This window comes from Lynx rufus, unplaced genomic scaffold (assembly GCF_022079265.1).
Source record: "Lynx rufus isolate CCGP_SWC_20201006 ecotype Redwood Valley unplaced genomic scaffold, mLynRuf1.p SCAF_9, whole genome shotgun sequence".
NCBI lineage: Eukaryota > Metazoa > Chordata > Mammalia > Carnivora > Felidae > Lynx > Lynx rufus.
The window spans coordinates 102352904-102368098 of NW_025814897.1; the positions used below are offsets into that span (position 1 = coordinate 102352904).

At 38.9% G+C, this 15195-nt stretch overlaps 1 protein-coding gene across 1 annotated transcript in view; it reads left to right on the top strand.

The window, feature by feature from the left end:
• The window catches only part of LOC124506349 (fatty acid desaturase 2-like protein FADS2B), a 45129-nt gene that overhangs the window by 8784 nt on the left and 21150 nt on the right, over window positions 1-15195 (top strand). The window contains exons 2-6 of the mRNA XM_047072398.1: window positions 743-853; window positions 3780-3977; window positions 5467-5568; window positions 10055-10180; window positions 12783-12843. Coding sequence (XP_046928354.1) covers window positions 743-853; window positions 3780-3977; window positions 5467-5568; window positions 10055-10180; window positions 12783-12843 — 598 coding nt within the window. The remainder of the gene's footprint in view (window positions 1-742; window positions 854-3779; window positions 3978-5466; window positions 5569-10054; window positions 10181-12782; window positions 12844-15195) is intronic.

The window sequence follows — 15195 nt, forward strand, 5'->3', positions numbered from 1 at the left end:
TACACTATCAATGTCAACTTTAACCAGTTTTTTTTTATATGAAGTTTATTGACAAATTGGTTTCCATACAACACCCAGTGCTCATCCCAAAAGGCGCCCTCCTCAATACCCATCACCCACCCGCCCCTCCCTCCCACCCCCCATCAACCCTCAGTTTGTTCTCAGTTTTTAACAGTCTCTTATGCTTTGGCTCTCTCCCACTCTAACGTCCTTTTTTTTTTTTTTTTCCTTCCCCTCCCCCATGTTTTTTTTTTAAAGAACTTAATTCAAATGTTTCATTCCTCTTGGCTTTGGCCAGGAACCAAGAGGGATATTTGATGGGAGATGTGCTTTTCACAGCTAGTCATGGTTGCTGCGTGCTTCTATGTGAGCAACTTTTACCACCCTGATGTTGGGCTTTGAAGATTCATCATGGCTCGCTAACTCAAGCAAACTAATTCTTCTGGTGCTCAGTAAAGTAAACAGTGATCTCTCCCAATGCTCAGGAATATCCTGGCTGTGTTGGGCTTGCCTAATGAAGCAGTGCCTCAGGTAGGTGGATCTCCAGCATGAAGCTTTCATAGAGTATCTCCAAGGGTAATTTTGATTGTTCAACTTGAAGCATCACCCTGGGGTTAGAAGAAATCCTCTGTAATAGAGTCTGCTGATTCCCAAGATGGGCACAGGATGAGGTAAGGAAGGGGACTATTCTGTAGATAATCATGTGTCTCCTAAGCCTCTATCAATTCTCTGTGATTTACAGGATGTCTTCAGAGCCATGCACCTGGACCTTGACATTGTAAAATTGTACCTTAAGCCACTGCTCATTGGAGAGCTTGCCCCAGAAGAGCCCAGCCAGGAGAGAAACAAAAGTGTGAGTGGGGTCTCAGGACCCTTGAACATATGGAGGGATGGGGACAAAGGCCAGTTGAGCGATTCCTGACATATCCAAGAATTGATCCTTTTTTGTGAGAAACTGACCATTATGCCTAGATGAGCCTGTAATAGCATAAATGAGTAGTTTCTACATATTACAAAACAATGTCATCCTCCTTAGACATTCAGAACTCTTAAACCTCTGTGTAAGAAAGGAATGAATTGTTTGGTCCTACAGTACCCCAGAAGTTCTGTGTCTCTAAGTACCTCCTTTATGTCAGGCAACTACCAGATACAACTTTTGTCCAGTGACTGCTTACAATTGCTTGATGTCTGTGCCTATATTCACTGCTAAAGTAAGTTTGATGAAAGCAGTAGATATGTATGTATATTTTGCTTATCTCTGTGTCCTCAAGAACCCACGTGCACAGGATCAGACATGTAGTAGGGGCTCCATAAATAGCTACCAAATGAAAGTTGTGAATATATCCTAACAGCAGCCCTTTTTACATTTGGTGAAATTGTAGTCCAGGGAAAATAAGTTACTTTCTGAAAGCCCCATAGTTGGTGTATCAAGGAACCAGGATTCCAAGTCACTTCTTTCTGACCCCAAGGAAGGGTGCCACTCTTTCTTTCCCTACTACTTTGGCCACCTGAAATACCATCTTCCAAAGGACAGGGTCTTTATAAGATTAGACATTCACTAGGATGATTTTACATAAGGTTTAAAAGGATTTTGACTAATATCGAGCATTTCATTTTTTTTTTGCAATCTGTTTTGTTAAAGCTGCTTACATTCTGTGTAATTCTTCTGAAATAATTTGTACCCAATATTGACCCATATATCACTGTGAGGAGAATAGAATTAGCATTATACTTCTGCTTCAGGAAATGAGGAAACAAACTCACTGAGGAACAGGCAGATTCTGAAGACGCATAACTCATTTTGTGTAGACCTCAGACAAACACTTAGGCTCACCCCTCAGGCCCACATGCATCCCACACAGCTGTGTGTCAGGAAACCCAGTCCTGTATTTGGCAGCGAGGGCTCTGAGGCTGCACAGCTTAGATTCACAGCCCAACTCTGCCACAGGTTGTATGGGTTCAGGCCACTTCCCAAACCTCTCCATGGCTCAATTTCTCTCTCTGTAAAAGAGCGACGACAGTTGCACCAACTTCCTAGAAGATATTGGGGAATTATGGAAAGAGTTAAAAGCACTTCAAGTGCTTAGAACAGTGTCTGGAATGTAGTAAATGCTCAACAAATTTTAGATACTATCATCATGAACTCACTCGTGGCACCAGCAATTGACAAACCTCCAGATATGTCACCATCATTTAGGGCAGGAGACTCTAGGGTAAAAAAGAGAAATTGATGCAAAGCTTAATTGTTTCTGCTAAAATTTTCTTGAAGGAAAAGAAAATCCACTAATGGTTGATAACTATAAGACAACCATTCATTATCTAAAAGAGTATTGGTTTCTGGGGGGTAAAGGTCTGCCGAAAGTTTTCTTTAGTGCATCTATGTAGATACTATGTATGTGTGCAAAATAACACATATATACTCAGATATATGTCTATAGACAATTAATATGAGCACAACACTTGTGTCAGAAAGCATAAGTTAAATTCCTGCCTCTATCACCTACTTGCTGATGATTTCAGACCAGTGCTCATCCGGGCTTGCTGACCCCTTACTCTGTACACTAGATGAGTTGGAAAATATGACCAGGTTGGCAAGCACTCTAGAGATGCCTCTTAAAGTTATCCATGGTCACCAAAATTCCAAAGTTGTTGGAGGCTTGAGAGATGAACCCAGGAAACAGATCTTTTAAAAGTTGAATCAGTGAATTTTTTTTTGCTTCTAGAATTACGTTCATAGAATTTGCTTCTAGAATTATGTTCATATATATATATATATATATATATATATATATATATATATAAATTCTCTCCTTTCATGTATCTGAACAATCCTGCTCTCTTTCTTATGCTCTGGTCATTATGTCACCTGTCCTGGTTTCAAACCCATTCATTAGTCATTAAGCAAAGAGTTATTTCTTTCCAGCCCTTGCACTGACTCTACAGTCTGACTGGCAAGCTTATAAACCAATACTAGCCTTGCTCATGCACCCACATGCACATATGCATGTTACATAAACACAGAACCAGGAAACCCCCACCCCCCACAACACATATCAGCAGACACACACTAATGCCACCAGAGATCCTGCCCTGTTTCTAAGGATCCATCAATCGGCTCACAAGAAAGTCATCCTTTGAGCTAATCCAAGTGAACAGCATTTTTTTGTCCATTTTTATTTTTTTTTAAATATAATTTATTGTCAAGTTGGCTTCCATACAACACCCAGTGCTCATCCCAACAAGTGCCCTCCTCAATGCCCCTGCATTTTTCTGTGTTCATCATTTTAATGAAAGGGTCCTTTGCACATACTGAACTGCTGATGATGTAGAAAATTCTGTGTAAACTGTACCACTAACTACAGTAACACAGATCCATATAGACAACACAGTTCTCCAAAGCATTATTGGAGATCAATCAATCAATACCTGAAGCAATACTGATGGTTTGAAAGGCAACAGTTAGACACAATAACCATCTTCACAGCCCCCCTGCCAAAAAAAAACCCCACAAATTCTGAGCTCCAAAATAGTTTGAGGACAGTTTACAAACTACTACTCCTCTTTCTATTCTCCAGGGAAAAAAAAATGTTATCATAACTTTTCAAAAAAGTTTTGTTTGTTCATAGTTTTATGTTTTTAATTTTGCCCAATTAAATTTATTAATATAATTAAATTTGTATTCATAAAATTAAGGTACTAATAAGGTAATATAATGGATTATTGTGTTCATTTGTGTTCCCTGAGGGAACTAATTCCTTCCTTGAACATTTATTTCTCAGTCCCAGTTGGTGGAAGATTTCCGAGAATTGCGGAGAACATTAGAGGCCATGAACATGTTCAAGGCCAACCCAACGTTCTTCTTCCTTCACTTCATCCAGGTCTTGATTTTAGAAACTCTGGCTTGGCTAATAGTGTGGCATTTTGGCAGTGGCTGGCCTGTGACAATATTTATCTCCTGCCTTCTCACAATTTCCCAGGTAAGCACATACCCTAAAACCAAGCAGTGGCTTTAGGGGACGATTCAGAATTGTTTCCTTCTCCCTTTAGACCTGCACCAGCTGCTGTCTGACACCTCCTAGCAAGCTGCTCATCAGTGTCTGACACCAGCAAGTTCCACACCTTGCCAGACCCCAGTCTCTTGTCTGTAAAATAAGGATAATTTTTATGGAAATATTCTCTACTAACCAAGTTAACGTGAAAACACCTAGCACAGTGACTGACACATAGGAAGTATTTAATTTATGACAGATGCTAGTCTTTGCCCAATTGTACCCATACCAGTTCAGTAACTGAAGTCATTTCCCAGCCATGTAACACTCACCTTTATCTTGTATTCATCTTTCAATCAACAAAGAGAGAGAGAGAGAGTCAAACCAAGAAACAAACTCTTAACTATAAAAAATGAACTGATGGCTACCAGAGGGGAGGGGGCGGGGGGATGGGTGAAATACGTGAGTGCACAAGGAGTGCACTTGTCATGATGAGCACCAGGGGTTGTATGGAAATGTTGAATCACTATATTGTACACCTGGAGCTAATATTACATTGCATGTTAGCTAACTAGAAATTAAATAACACTAAAAAAAAAGAATGTGTGGATTCCACCATAAATGCCAATCAACTGCTGGGACATAGCAGAACATCTGATCAATCTTTGTTGAATGATGTGTGAATCTCTAAACATGGCTTTCTGTGAGTGCAACACTGCATTGCGGACATGAAGGAAAATGCACCTCGTTCCTGCTCTTGGGTAAAGAGTCTTTCAGTGGGAGAGATTCACGTTCAAACTTGTAAACATACAACATGACAGAATGACATTAATGCCAAGGACAGGAACAAACGTGCTGTTGTAGCAGAAAGAGGCATTTAATTCTCATTGGAATAAGTGTAGAAGGTTTTATGGAAAATTAATGTCAATGTTAATTCCAGGATGTATGTTAATTTTTTTTTTTTTTTGTAAAGTCAACTTGCTTTATTCCTTGAAAAGCAATTCTTTTGGAAACTGGAAAGGAAACATTTGTTTGGTACTTAGCATAAGCCAAGCACTTTGTAGGTATTTAAGTTGCCCAACAGTCCATGAGTAAAATGTTATTATCCCTACTTAGCAGGTGAAGAGCTGAGGTTTGGAGCTACTGAGTAATTTGCCAAGATCTGTGCAACACATACATGGTGAAGAATGATTTAGAATCCAAATCTTCCTGACTCCAAAGGCCATACCCTTTCTACTCTTCGCTGGAAGATTTTGACAGTGACAAGGAAAATGTTCTATACTGACAGAACCCCATGCACAAAGGCACACTAGTGGGAAAGAACACAATGTGTAAGAAATAGGAAGTGAACTTGGCTTGGAGCCAGATAAGATCCCCCACCATTCTTCTCCTATGGGCTTTGAATCTATGAGTGAGCTCATTTATTAATTTCCTCTTGACTCCTCAACTTCTTTAACAACAATTTCATCTCTTCTAGGGTCAGAGTTCATATCTGCAACATGACTTGGGACACCTTTCCATATTTACGAAGTCCAAATGGAACCACCTGATGCAAAAACTTATGATGAGTCATTGCAAGGTACAGGATGTTCATGGAGCATGATGGGATTCTCATGCTCCTAAGACAATGGTTACCACGTTTGTTTGTGCAGTCATATTAGTAAAAAATGTTTGTGCACAAATAGATTCATAAATATGCTAACAGTGTAGATATTACATACATACTAATATGTAATATGACATTGTAATATATATGCTAAAATTAAGATTTTAATTTTTTATAAGGAAAGCTTTATTTTTATTTAGGAAGTTCCAACAGTTTTTCTTACCTTAAAAAACTCTTTAGCCAATCCTTGTCATCCCATTAAAAAACCACCACACAGGAGGATTGTACCTTTATAAATGAAGAGGTGCTCTGTAAAATCATGAATGGGAATGTTCTTAGAAGAAGTCTAAACATTTACTGCTGGGAAGCAACAGGAATTCAGCAAGCCTGATTAGTCTTGGAAGGATAAGGCTATGATGAAATAAAGGGAAGGATGCAGAAGAGATAAAAGTGAAGAAAAAGAGAAAGAGTGGACAAGAAAGGTCAGATGGCACTGTTCAAGAGTCAAGGACTGTAAATCCCAGACTGGTGGAAAATGCAGTGGTGATGATGGCAGTTGGTCTTGTCTCCCCCTGCCCAAACTCCAGGAGGGCAGGTGCTTTGTTCTATGAGCCACTGCAGTGCAACACCTAGCAGAGTACCTGGCACATAGAGTAGGTCTTCAATAGCATTTGTTGAGTGGATGGATGGATAGATGGATGGATGGATGAACCAAGGTAACAGTACAGGACTGCCAAGACTGGGTTTTAGCTCTGACTTGACAAGGCTTCCTGTTTGATCTTGACTGAGTCATATTCTATCTCTGACTCTCAGTGTTCTCATCTTTAATATTAGGAAGTTAAACAGGATGTCTGTTTTTCTATGACATTCTAGGATTTAGTGACTATGTACTCTGGCCCGGATGGGGGAAAATGCCTCTGAGCCGTCCATTAAGCCAAATCTTGCATTCAAGGCAGCTCATTTTAGGAAAAACTCCTAAGCACTGACTCAGAGCCTACTTGTTTTGCCTTAACACAGTGGTTTTATATTGAACTGAAAGATACTTAAAATAAGTCTTATCAACCCTCTTTCCAGTTGGGCAAACTAAGCTTAAGTAGATTAAGTAACACAGAGTTGGATCTGGATTCATATTAGAATTAAGTCTGTTCCTCAAAATGGTTAGAATGATTAAAATTGTCATTTTATGTGATAAGTTTCATTTAACTCGAAAATTTCTATAGGTACACAGTTCTGCCCTCTTTCTACTCATGCTTGATTGACAAAGTGTTTCTGTATCCAGTCAGAAATGTTTACCACAGAATAAAAGCAAAAACAGTTTCTTACGTCCTGGTGAGAATTAAGGTAATTCCTTTTGAGGAAGTCAGAGGAAAAGAAAGACTCATGTGTCTTGGAGGTAATTGACAGTTGACTTGATGCCAGTATAAGTAATATTTCAAGCTCCACCCTTGCTGGTCCTTTAAAAAAAAAATCACTGCTTTCCCACTTGTCCAACTTTGTACACAGCTCTCTCTATATAAATTATGTTGCCAGAAACAATTTTGCACTAGTTGAAATGAATATAACCTTGATGACTCATGAACGGAGTAAATAAATAGGAAATGCTCTAAAAGCAAATTGAGTATACTCTACCTTTTTGCAGATAAAACCAGTGATTTGTGAGCAAAATGAGTGTAGGCTTCAAACTACCTGTAGGAAGGAAAGGTGGACAGGAGGGAGGCAGCAAAGAAAATTGTAATATAAACAGCAACAACGTCACCTTCTACATACATCACAATTTTAAATTTCAAAACTTGACTTACTATCATTTTACCCTTGCCCTGAGGGGTTTTTGGGCGGAGTTTTTTTTTTTTTTTTTTGGAATTTTCACTCAATAGCTGTGCTAGTAATTGTGTATGCCTGATCTTTGCAGTGTTTGTGCAATAAAAGAGTGCTTCTGAAAGTATACCATGAAATTTCTGCGCATATTTTGGACTTTTGTGCAATGTTCAAATCAAAATGGGCTCCCTGTAGCATATTTTTCAATGCCCCCTCCCAAGATGCAGCATGCACAGTTTGAAAACTATAAGAATCAAGAATCAAGGATTTACTAGGGACAAAGAGACAGAGTATTTGATATTAAGACCTGCCTTAAAAATCTGGCCTATCCTCTTTCCAGGACTACATCCTAAAATAATTTTGGGGGAGGGGTGTGAAGCATGTTATTTCCTTTAATATTTTTCTCATCCATTCCACAGATGAGGAAATTGCCCAAGGCCACACATACCCAGTAGCAGGGCTTTGAATTCAAGCCAAAAAAAAAAAAAATGGCTTCAGGCCAAAGTTTGGATTTCTTATAATGCACCAAGAAAGCACCTAACTTGGAAATGAGGAATGACCTAGAGTGGTTTCTGTATGGAATTGGGTGCAGGGGCAGCCTATTTGCAGGTAGCTGATAATCTTCACTTCCAGCTGGATCACCCTATCCCTTGCCGCCAGTAATTGTGGCTTCCAGACCAAGGGGTAAGGGTAGAGCCAGCTGCTTTAGATCACAATTACTCCCATCACTGTTCTAAATTCCAGGACCTTGAGTTGTCAAGATCTTCTCCCTGACCTATCATGAATCAAAATTTGTCTCTCCTATTACCAACTTCCACAGATAGTCATTGACTGCAAGAGTACAGTTAAAATGTTGGTTCTCAAAGGATTTAATTAACAATTATTGCAGTGTCCTTGTTTGTCTATTGCTCCCATAGGTTGTATGTTTCATAAGTATGGGAACCCCATTTTATCATGTCTAACTCTATATTCCAAATGCTTGTTTCAGTGTCTGATGCATGGGATGTACTTTAAAATAAATAATGAAAAGAGCAAGTGCATAACTGTAAAAGTGAGTGGGTGGTATGCAGTCAGATGCAAGAAGAGCAGAGTGCAATGAGGACCCCATAGGGGGAGTAAAAATTGATGAGTACAAGTTCAGTTTGACATATCATGAGACATGCAAAAGAAATGTTTGAAACGTGATTTTCCTTTCACGCATGAGATTTAGCAGACAGATGTGGGATGGAGGAAGAGAGATTCCACTACAAGGATGGTAGGGAGTGTTAGAGGTGAAAAGATACTATTGCTCCTGAGAGGTGGGGTCACCAGGGGTTTGCTAAGAGAGGACTCTACAACAAGGACTATGGAAGGCAGTGCTAACACTTGCAGATTTTCAAACATGCCCATCCCCCTCAACCATGGACGTAGTGTCCAGATCCGCATAGTCCAACAGAAATATAATGCAAGCCACATTAAAATGACATAAATCATTTTAAATTATCTAACAACATTTCAAAAGATAACTTTATCACCATATATATATATATATATATATGCGTTCAAAATTATTATCATTTCTACATGTAATCAATATAAAAAATTTTAATACGATATTTTACTCTCCTTTTTTCATTCCGAGTCTCAAAATCCAATATTACACACATACTGCTAATCTTAATTTGACTAGTTACACTTCAAGTGCTCAATAACCAGCGTGTAGCTCGTAGCTATCATATTGGACTGTGAAAATGTAAAACATGTTTAGGCCAGTTATTGACAGATGTCAAATATGCAATAAAAAACAAATACTCTTTATTCTTATGTAATAATTTATGCAATAGGGGAAAGGAGAGGAAATTGAATTTCTCAATATGCCAACATTTTACATACATCATCTCTTGTCTCCCCCAAACAACCCATGGAAGTAAATGTCATGATATCATATTTACTGCAGATGGAATACAGGCTCAAAGAGGGTGAAATTTACCCAAACCACAAAGCAGTATTTATACATCCAGGATATGAAACCATATTGATGTGCTTCCAAATCCTTCCTCTATTAAAACTTTCACACTGTCATTGAGAGAGAGAAGATCACAAACAACCTAATCAGAGATGATTTGAGCTCAGAGCCAATTGAATTATTTTTATTCTCATTTATCTTTATATGAGATCATGGAAGCCTGAACATGCAGTAATGTGAGCCAAGCCCCCTACAAGATAATTTCAGATCCATGATTCATTTAAATATTCATGAAAGCAGGATTCCTAGGACCATTTTACCCCAAGAGCTAATTGAAGTTTTAGAGATGAGTTTTCTTTATTTGTAAAATAAGAATTTTATCTGTCCTACTTATCTTCAGAATTTTTAAAATGAGGATTCCCCCCCCCAAAAAAAGGATGGAAAAACATTTCATCTGAACAGGTTTTTGTGAATTTTATGAATTTTCCTGAATTTGTGTTCCTGAATCCCATGATTATTTGATAGTAGGCTTTGAAAGGCTCTGTCCAATGGGCCATTCTGTGACCCAGCAGTCAGGGAACAAGTTCCAGAAGCTCAGATATCTTACTTTGACTTTGGAGATGCATGCAGAAAACTCTGAGAGTGAAGGACATCCCAGGAGAGAAATCTTGCAGCTAATGAACCCTCTCTTCTCCTCAGGGCCTGTCAACATCCTGGTGGAATCACCGACACTTCCAACATCATGTAAAAACAAACATCCACCCCAAAGACCCAGATATTGATATGGGTGCACTTTTCCTGCTTGGAGAATTGCAACCTGTCAAGGTATGTTTAGGACTCCTGAGCACTTAAGAAATGTTCCCAAAAGTGATTCCTGGAAATGTCTATGGTCTTGTCCCAGAAAGATGGAGCTGGGGGTTCCCACTTCAAGCACCTTCTCAGAGCATGTCTCCTTCTTTGAGTCCAGGATATACACATGAAATAACTGAATTTGAGGCTGTACAAACAGAAGGAAATGTGGAGCATGTGATTCTATGGTCTTAAATGACACGCCGCCAACCTCCTATGGAAGGAAATCTGGTAACTTGTATTACCCTGCTTGAGCAATCCTGGAGACAAACAGATCCCTGCCCAGTGGTCACCACTACAACAGAGGCAACATAAGTTGCTGTTAAGTAGTGAAACCAGATGACTGAAGCTGGCAATGACTCTCCAAAATTTAACGATATGGAGACATTCATTCTCTCGAAGAAAAACATGTCAGTATATTCAATAAGCACTAAATCACAAGTATCTGAATAACTAGTTATCTCAACTAATTCTAGCTCAGTGAGAAGAGGCTGTACTAGTGTTTTTTAGTTTGTGTTCATTTGGCTCATTTATACATGAGCCACAGCTCAAGTGCTTTGTATGATACTTAGACATCTCACCTCTCATTTGGACTTGTTAAACAATAGAGAAAGGAGAGAAAAAATCAACTCCGGAATTTGTCAGTTGATTTTTTTAAACACAACTTAAAATCATCATGTAAAGGACTATTACCAAATGTTTTAGGAGAAAGTCTTACTTCAAAGAAGGAGGTACAAGGGTAACTACAGAAAGGTCTCCCCCCTCTGGAGAAATGGTAGATCCTGAGAGTCAGGTGCTTAGAAAGAGGCTGCTATTTCCTAAAACAACTAAGGAGTTTTATTGAGAATGTAGTTCTGTCAGTTGCTGCCTGCACTTTGGGCTACATAAACCAAAAATTGTGCAACTTTTTAAAAATAAGTTTTCCCAGATTCAGAAGACTGCACCTTCTTCTCCAGCTGAATTAGGAAACAAATCTCTTGACTAGACTTAAAAAAAATCTCTGGCTGTGATCACAAATCAGTTGCTTTTGACAATGGCTCCACAAATAAGTTGGACTTCTCTGATGTTTGTGGACTCCTACGCTCATCAACAAAAGTGTGATACTTTGATTTCTCTAATCATCCCCACAGAGCAAGAAGGATTTGTCTTAACTGAATTTTATGAAGCAGGCTGCCCCTCCCCAAAGTACCTCCTTAAGGCTATGTTCAGTATACATGCTGTCTCTTCACAAATGATGGAGGTCACCTCCTAAGTTTTATAGCTGCTCTTGGGACATGTCCCTAGACCTTAGGGTTCCGTGTAATAGAGTTTCAGAGCTACTGTCTGAGACATTGCTTGAAATTATTTAAACTCTAAAATTCAGTTGTTTACATTTTTAAAAAATAGTTCTGGTGAGCCCTGAACTTTTCCTTCCATCTCACTTTACTGCCAATTTTTCTACCATTTTGTTCAAACATTCTACTTTCCAGGTCCTGTGATCATGTTCTGGAAGACTTACAGCCCTCCTTTGGAGTGAGACTCAAAAGCAGTCCTCCATCTAGGTGTGCCAGCTCCCAGGAATTTCCACCTGCTCTTTTCCCCATGTTTCCCACTACTTAAAAATCTGGAGGTTTGAGAGGAATTGCAAATAGCTCTTATTACATCATCAACATGCTATTTCTTTTTATCTATGACACTAAAAGAAGGAAAGATCAACCCTACTATACAAATATGAAAAGAAGTCTATATGCAGGAAGGGAGGTATCAACAAAATGGAGGAGAGGCAGAAATCAAACAATGCCCATAGTGTTGTGTCCAAGTGAACATACAGTAAAAATATAGAGCAGACATAAATCTTCATTTTCATTCATTCAACTAAACATTTATTGTATGTTTACTAGGATATATAACCATTACCTCTATGCCTCCCCTCAGACTATTTGCTGTCCTTATGCACTGAGCACAGACTAAATTAACTAAGGAGATTCCTAGAAAATTAATCAAATTCCCAGCATTAAGATTTTATGTAATATCATTACACCTTAGAAATAGTTCATCACAGAGTGACATCCATAATGAGAACACAAAGGAGGAAAGATGGGACAGATAAGAAGGACAATGTCTATATCTTTTATCATATTACCATTTGATAAAGATCTGTTGAAAGAATGAATGGACATGGAGAGTGAGCTTCAAGCAGAATTCTAAACACCATAGTTAAGAGAAGCTAGAAAAACTCATCAGAAATATTCCCTTTTGGTCACCACTCCACTCCATAGAAGGACAAAAAATTTTCAAAATGGCTTCCATGGGAATTTTTTTAAAAAATCACAATCCCCATAGTCAAATGTAAGAATTACCCACATTTAATTAAAGCAAAATGATGCTGCAATATTTCTTCTTATTCCAGTTCTGGTTCTTCTAGTGCCTCAAGTGTGACAGCCAACAAATTCTGACCATGTGGCTCTTTCCATAGAGATTTTAAACACACACACACACACACACACACACACACACACACACACACACAGCAATGTTCTTGAGCATTAATGACCACAAGTATTGTCTCTTATTTTAGTTTTATGCTCTCTCCTTTCAGTTTGGCAAGATGAAAATCAAGTACATCGACTATGAAAAGCAACACCTGTATTTCTACATGGGTGAGTCTCGTTGGAGCCACTTTCCTTATCATCCCATGTCCCTGAAGCAAGCTGTTCAAGCCAGACGGCACAACAGCAATGCTCTCACAGAGAGACCAGCCCGTGTCTTATTGTGACTTGGAAAAGCGTCATGTCATATTTCAGACTTCCTGGGGACAAACATCTGAAAAGGAAAAATTGGAAAGCAAATAGGCAGTTTAATTTTAATGTGCACCTCATGAGATGCTTCAGGAGGGATGGAAGTCAATCAAGGAACCTTGCATCTGAGACTATCATAGAAAAACTAAACACCTGTCCAGAATAAAAGAATAGTGGTATTTGGATAGGGAGGAAAGAGAAATAGGAAAAGAATGCCAAAGCATTGACATTATGAAGCCATAAGATGTAGATACTTAGGAATAAAAGGCACCTGAGAGCTACTGTGTGAGAGAAAGATGGTTGCTCCAATGGCCCACATAAAGTTGCAGAAGATATTTTAGTGGACAGAGACATATATGTATGTATGTATGTATGTATGTATGTACATATTTTGGTTTTTAAGGTAATTAAAACTGACCAAGCAGAAAAATTTATTGATACCGTAGTACAGTCTAAATTTAACATAATTTTTTTACAGAAAGCCAATATTTGAACAATCAACGGTAAAGATGGTTTTTGTTTAGTTTTTTTAATATGAAATTTATTGTCCAATTCGTTTCCATACAACACCCAGTGCTCATCCCAACCAGTGCCCTCCTCAGTGCTCATCACCCACTTTCCCCTCCCTCCCACCCCCCATCAACCCTCAGTTTATTCTCAGTTTTTAAGAGTCTCTTATGGTTTGCCTCCCTCCCTCCCTTTTTTTTTTCTGCTTCCCCTCCCCATGGTCTTCTTCTGTTAAGTTTCTCAGGATCCACGTAAGAGTGAAAACATATGGTATCTGTCTTTCTCTGTATGACTTATTTCACTTAGCATAACACTCTCCAGTTCCATCCACGTTGCTACAAAAGGCCAGATTTCATTCTTTCTCATTCCCATGTAGTATTCCATTGTATACATAAACCACAATTTCTTTATCTATTTGTCAGTTGATGGACACTTAGGCTCTTTCCCTAATTTGGCTATTGTTGAAAGTGCTATAAACATTGGGGTACAAGTGCCCCTATGCATCAGCACTCCTGTATCCCTTGGGTAACTTCCTAGCGGTGCTATTGCTCTGTCATAGGGTAGATCTATTTTAAATTTTTTGAGGAATCTCCACACTGTTTTCCAGAGCAGTTGCACCAGTTTGCAATCCCACCAACAGTGCAAGAGGGTTCCCGTTTCTCCACATCCTCTCCAGCATCTATAGTCTCCTGATTTGTTCATTTTAGCTACTCTGACTGGGGTGAGGTGATATCTGAGTGTGGTTTTGATTTGTATTTCCCTGATGAGGAGTGACGTTGAGCATCTTTTCATGTGTAAAGATGTTTTAAAACACAAAGGAAATCTTCCATCAATCAAAGTGTATTTTGTAAGGTAAAGGGTTTTTAATTTCTAAACTGCTGTCATTTATACCAAAAAGCTTTCAAGAAGAGCATAACTGTTAAGACCTAGAACACTGTTCAGTTTCTACCTGGAGAGTACAGTGGTATTTCTAGTCAACTTCTGAATTTCAGTAAACCTGCAAATGTTTATTTATTTTTTTTTATATGAAATTTATTGACAAATTGGTTTCCATACAACACCCAGTGCTCATCCCAAAAGGTGCCCTCCTCAATACCCATCACCCACCCGCCCCTCCCTCCCACCCCCCATCAACCCTCAGTTTGTTCTCAGTTTTTAACAGTCTCTTATGCTTTGGCTCTCTCCCACTCTAACGTCCTTTTTTTTTTTTTTTTTTTACCTTCCCCTCCCCCATGGGTTCCTGTTAAGTTTCTCAGGATCCACATAAGAGTGAAACCATATGGTATCTGTCTTTCTCTGTATGGCTTATTTCACTTAGCATCACACTCTCCAGTTCCATCCACGTTGCTACAAAAGGCCATATTTCATTTTTTCTCATTGCCACGTAGTATTCCATTGTGTATATAAACCACAATTTCTTTATCCATTCATCAGTTGATGGACATTTAGGCTCTTTCCATAATTTGGCTATTGTTGAGAGTGCTGCTATGAACATTGGGGTACAAGTGCCCCTATGCATCAGTACTCCTGTATCCCTTGGGTAGATTCCTAGCAGTGCTATTGCTGGGTCATAGGGTAGGTCTATTTTTAATTTTCTGAGGAACCTCCACACTGCTTTCCAGAGCGGCTGCACCAATTTGCATTCCCACCAACAGTGCAAGAGGGTTCCCGTTTCTCCACATCCTCTCCAGCATCTAGAGTCTCCTG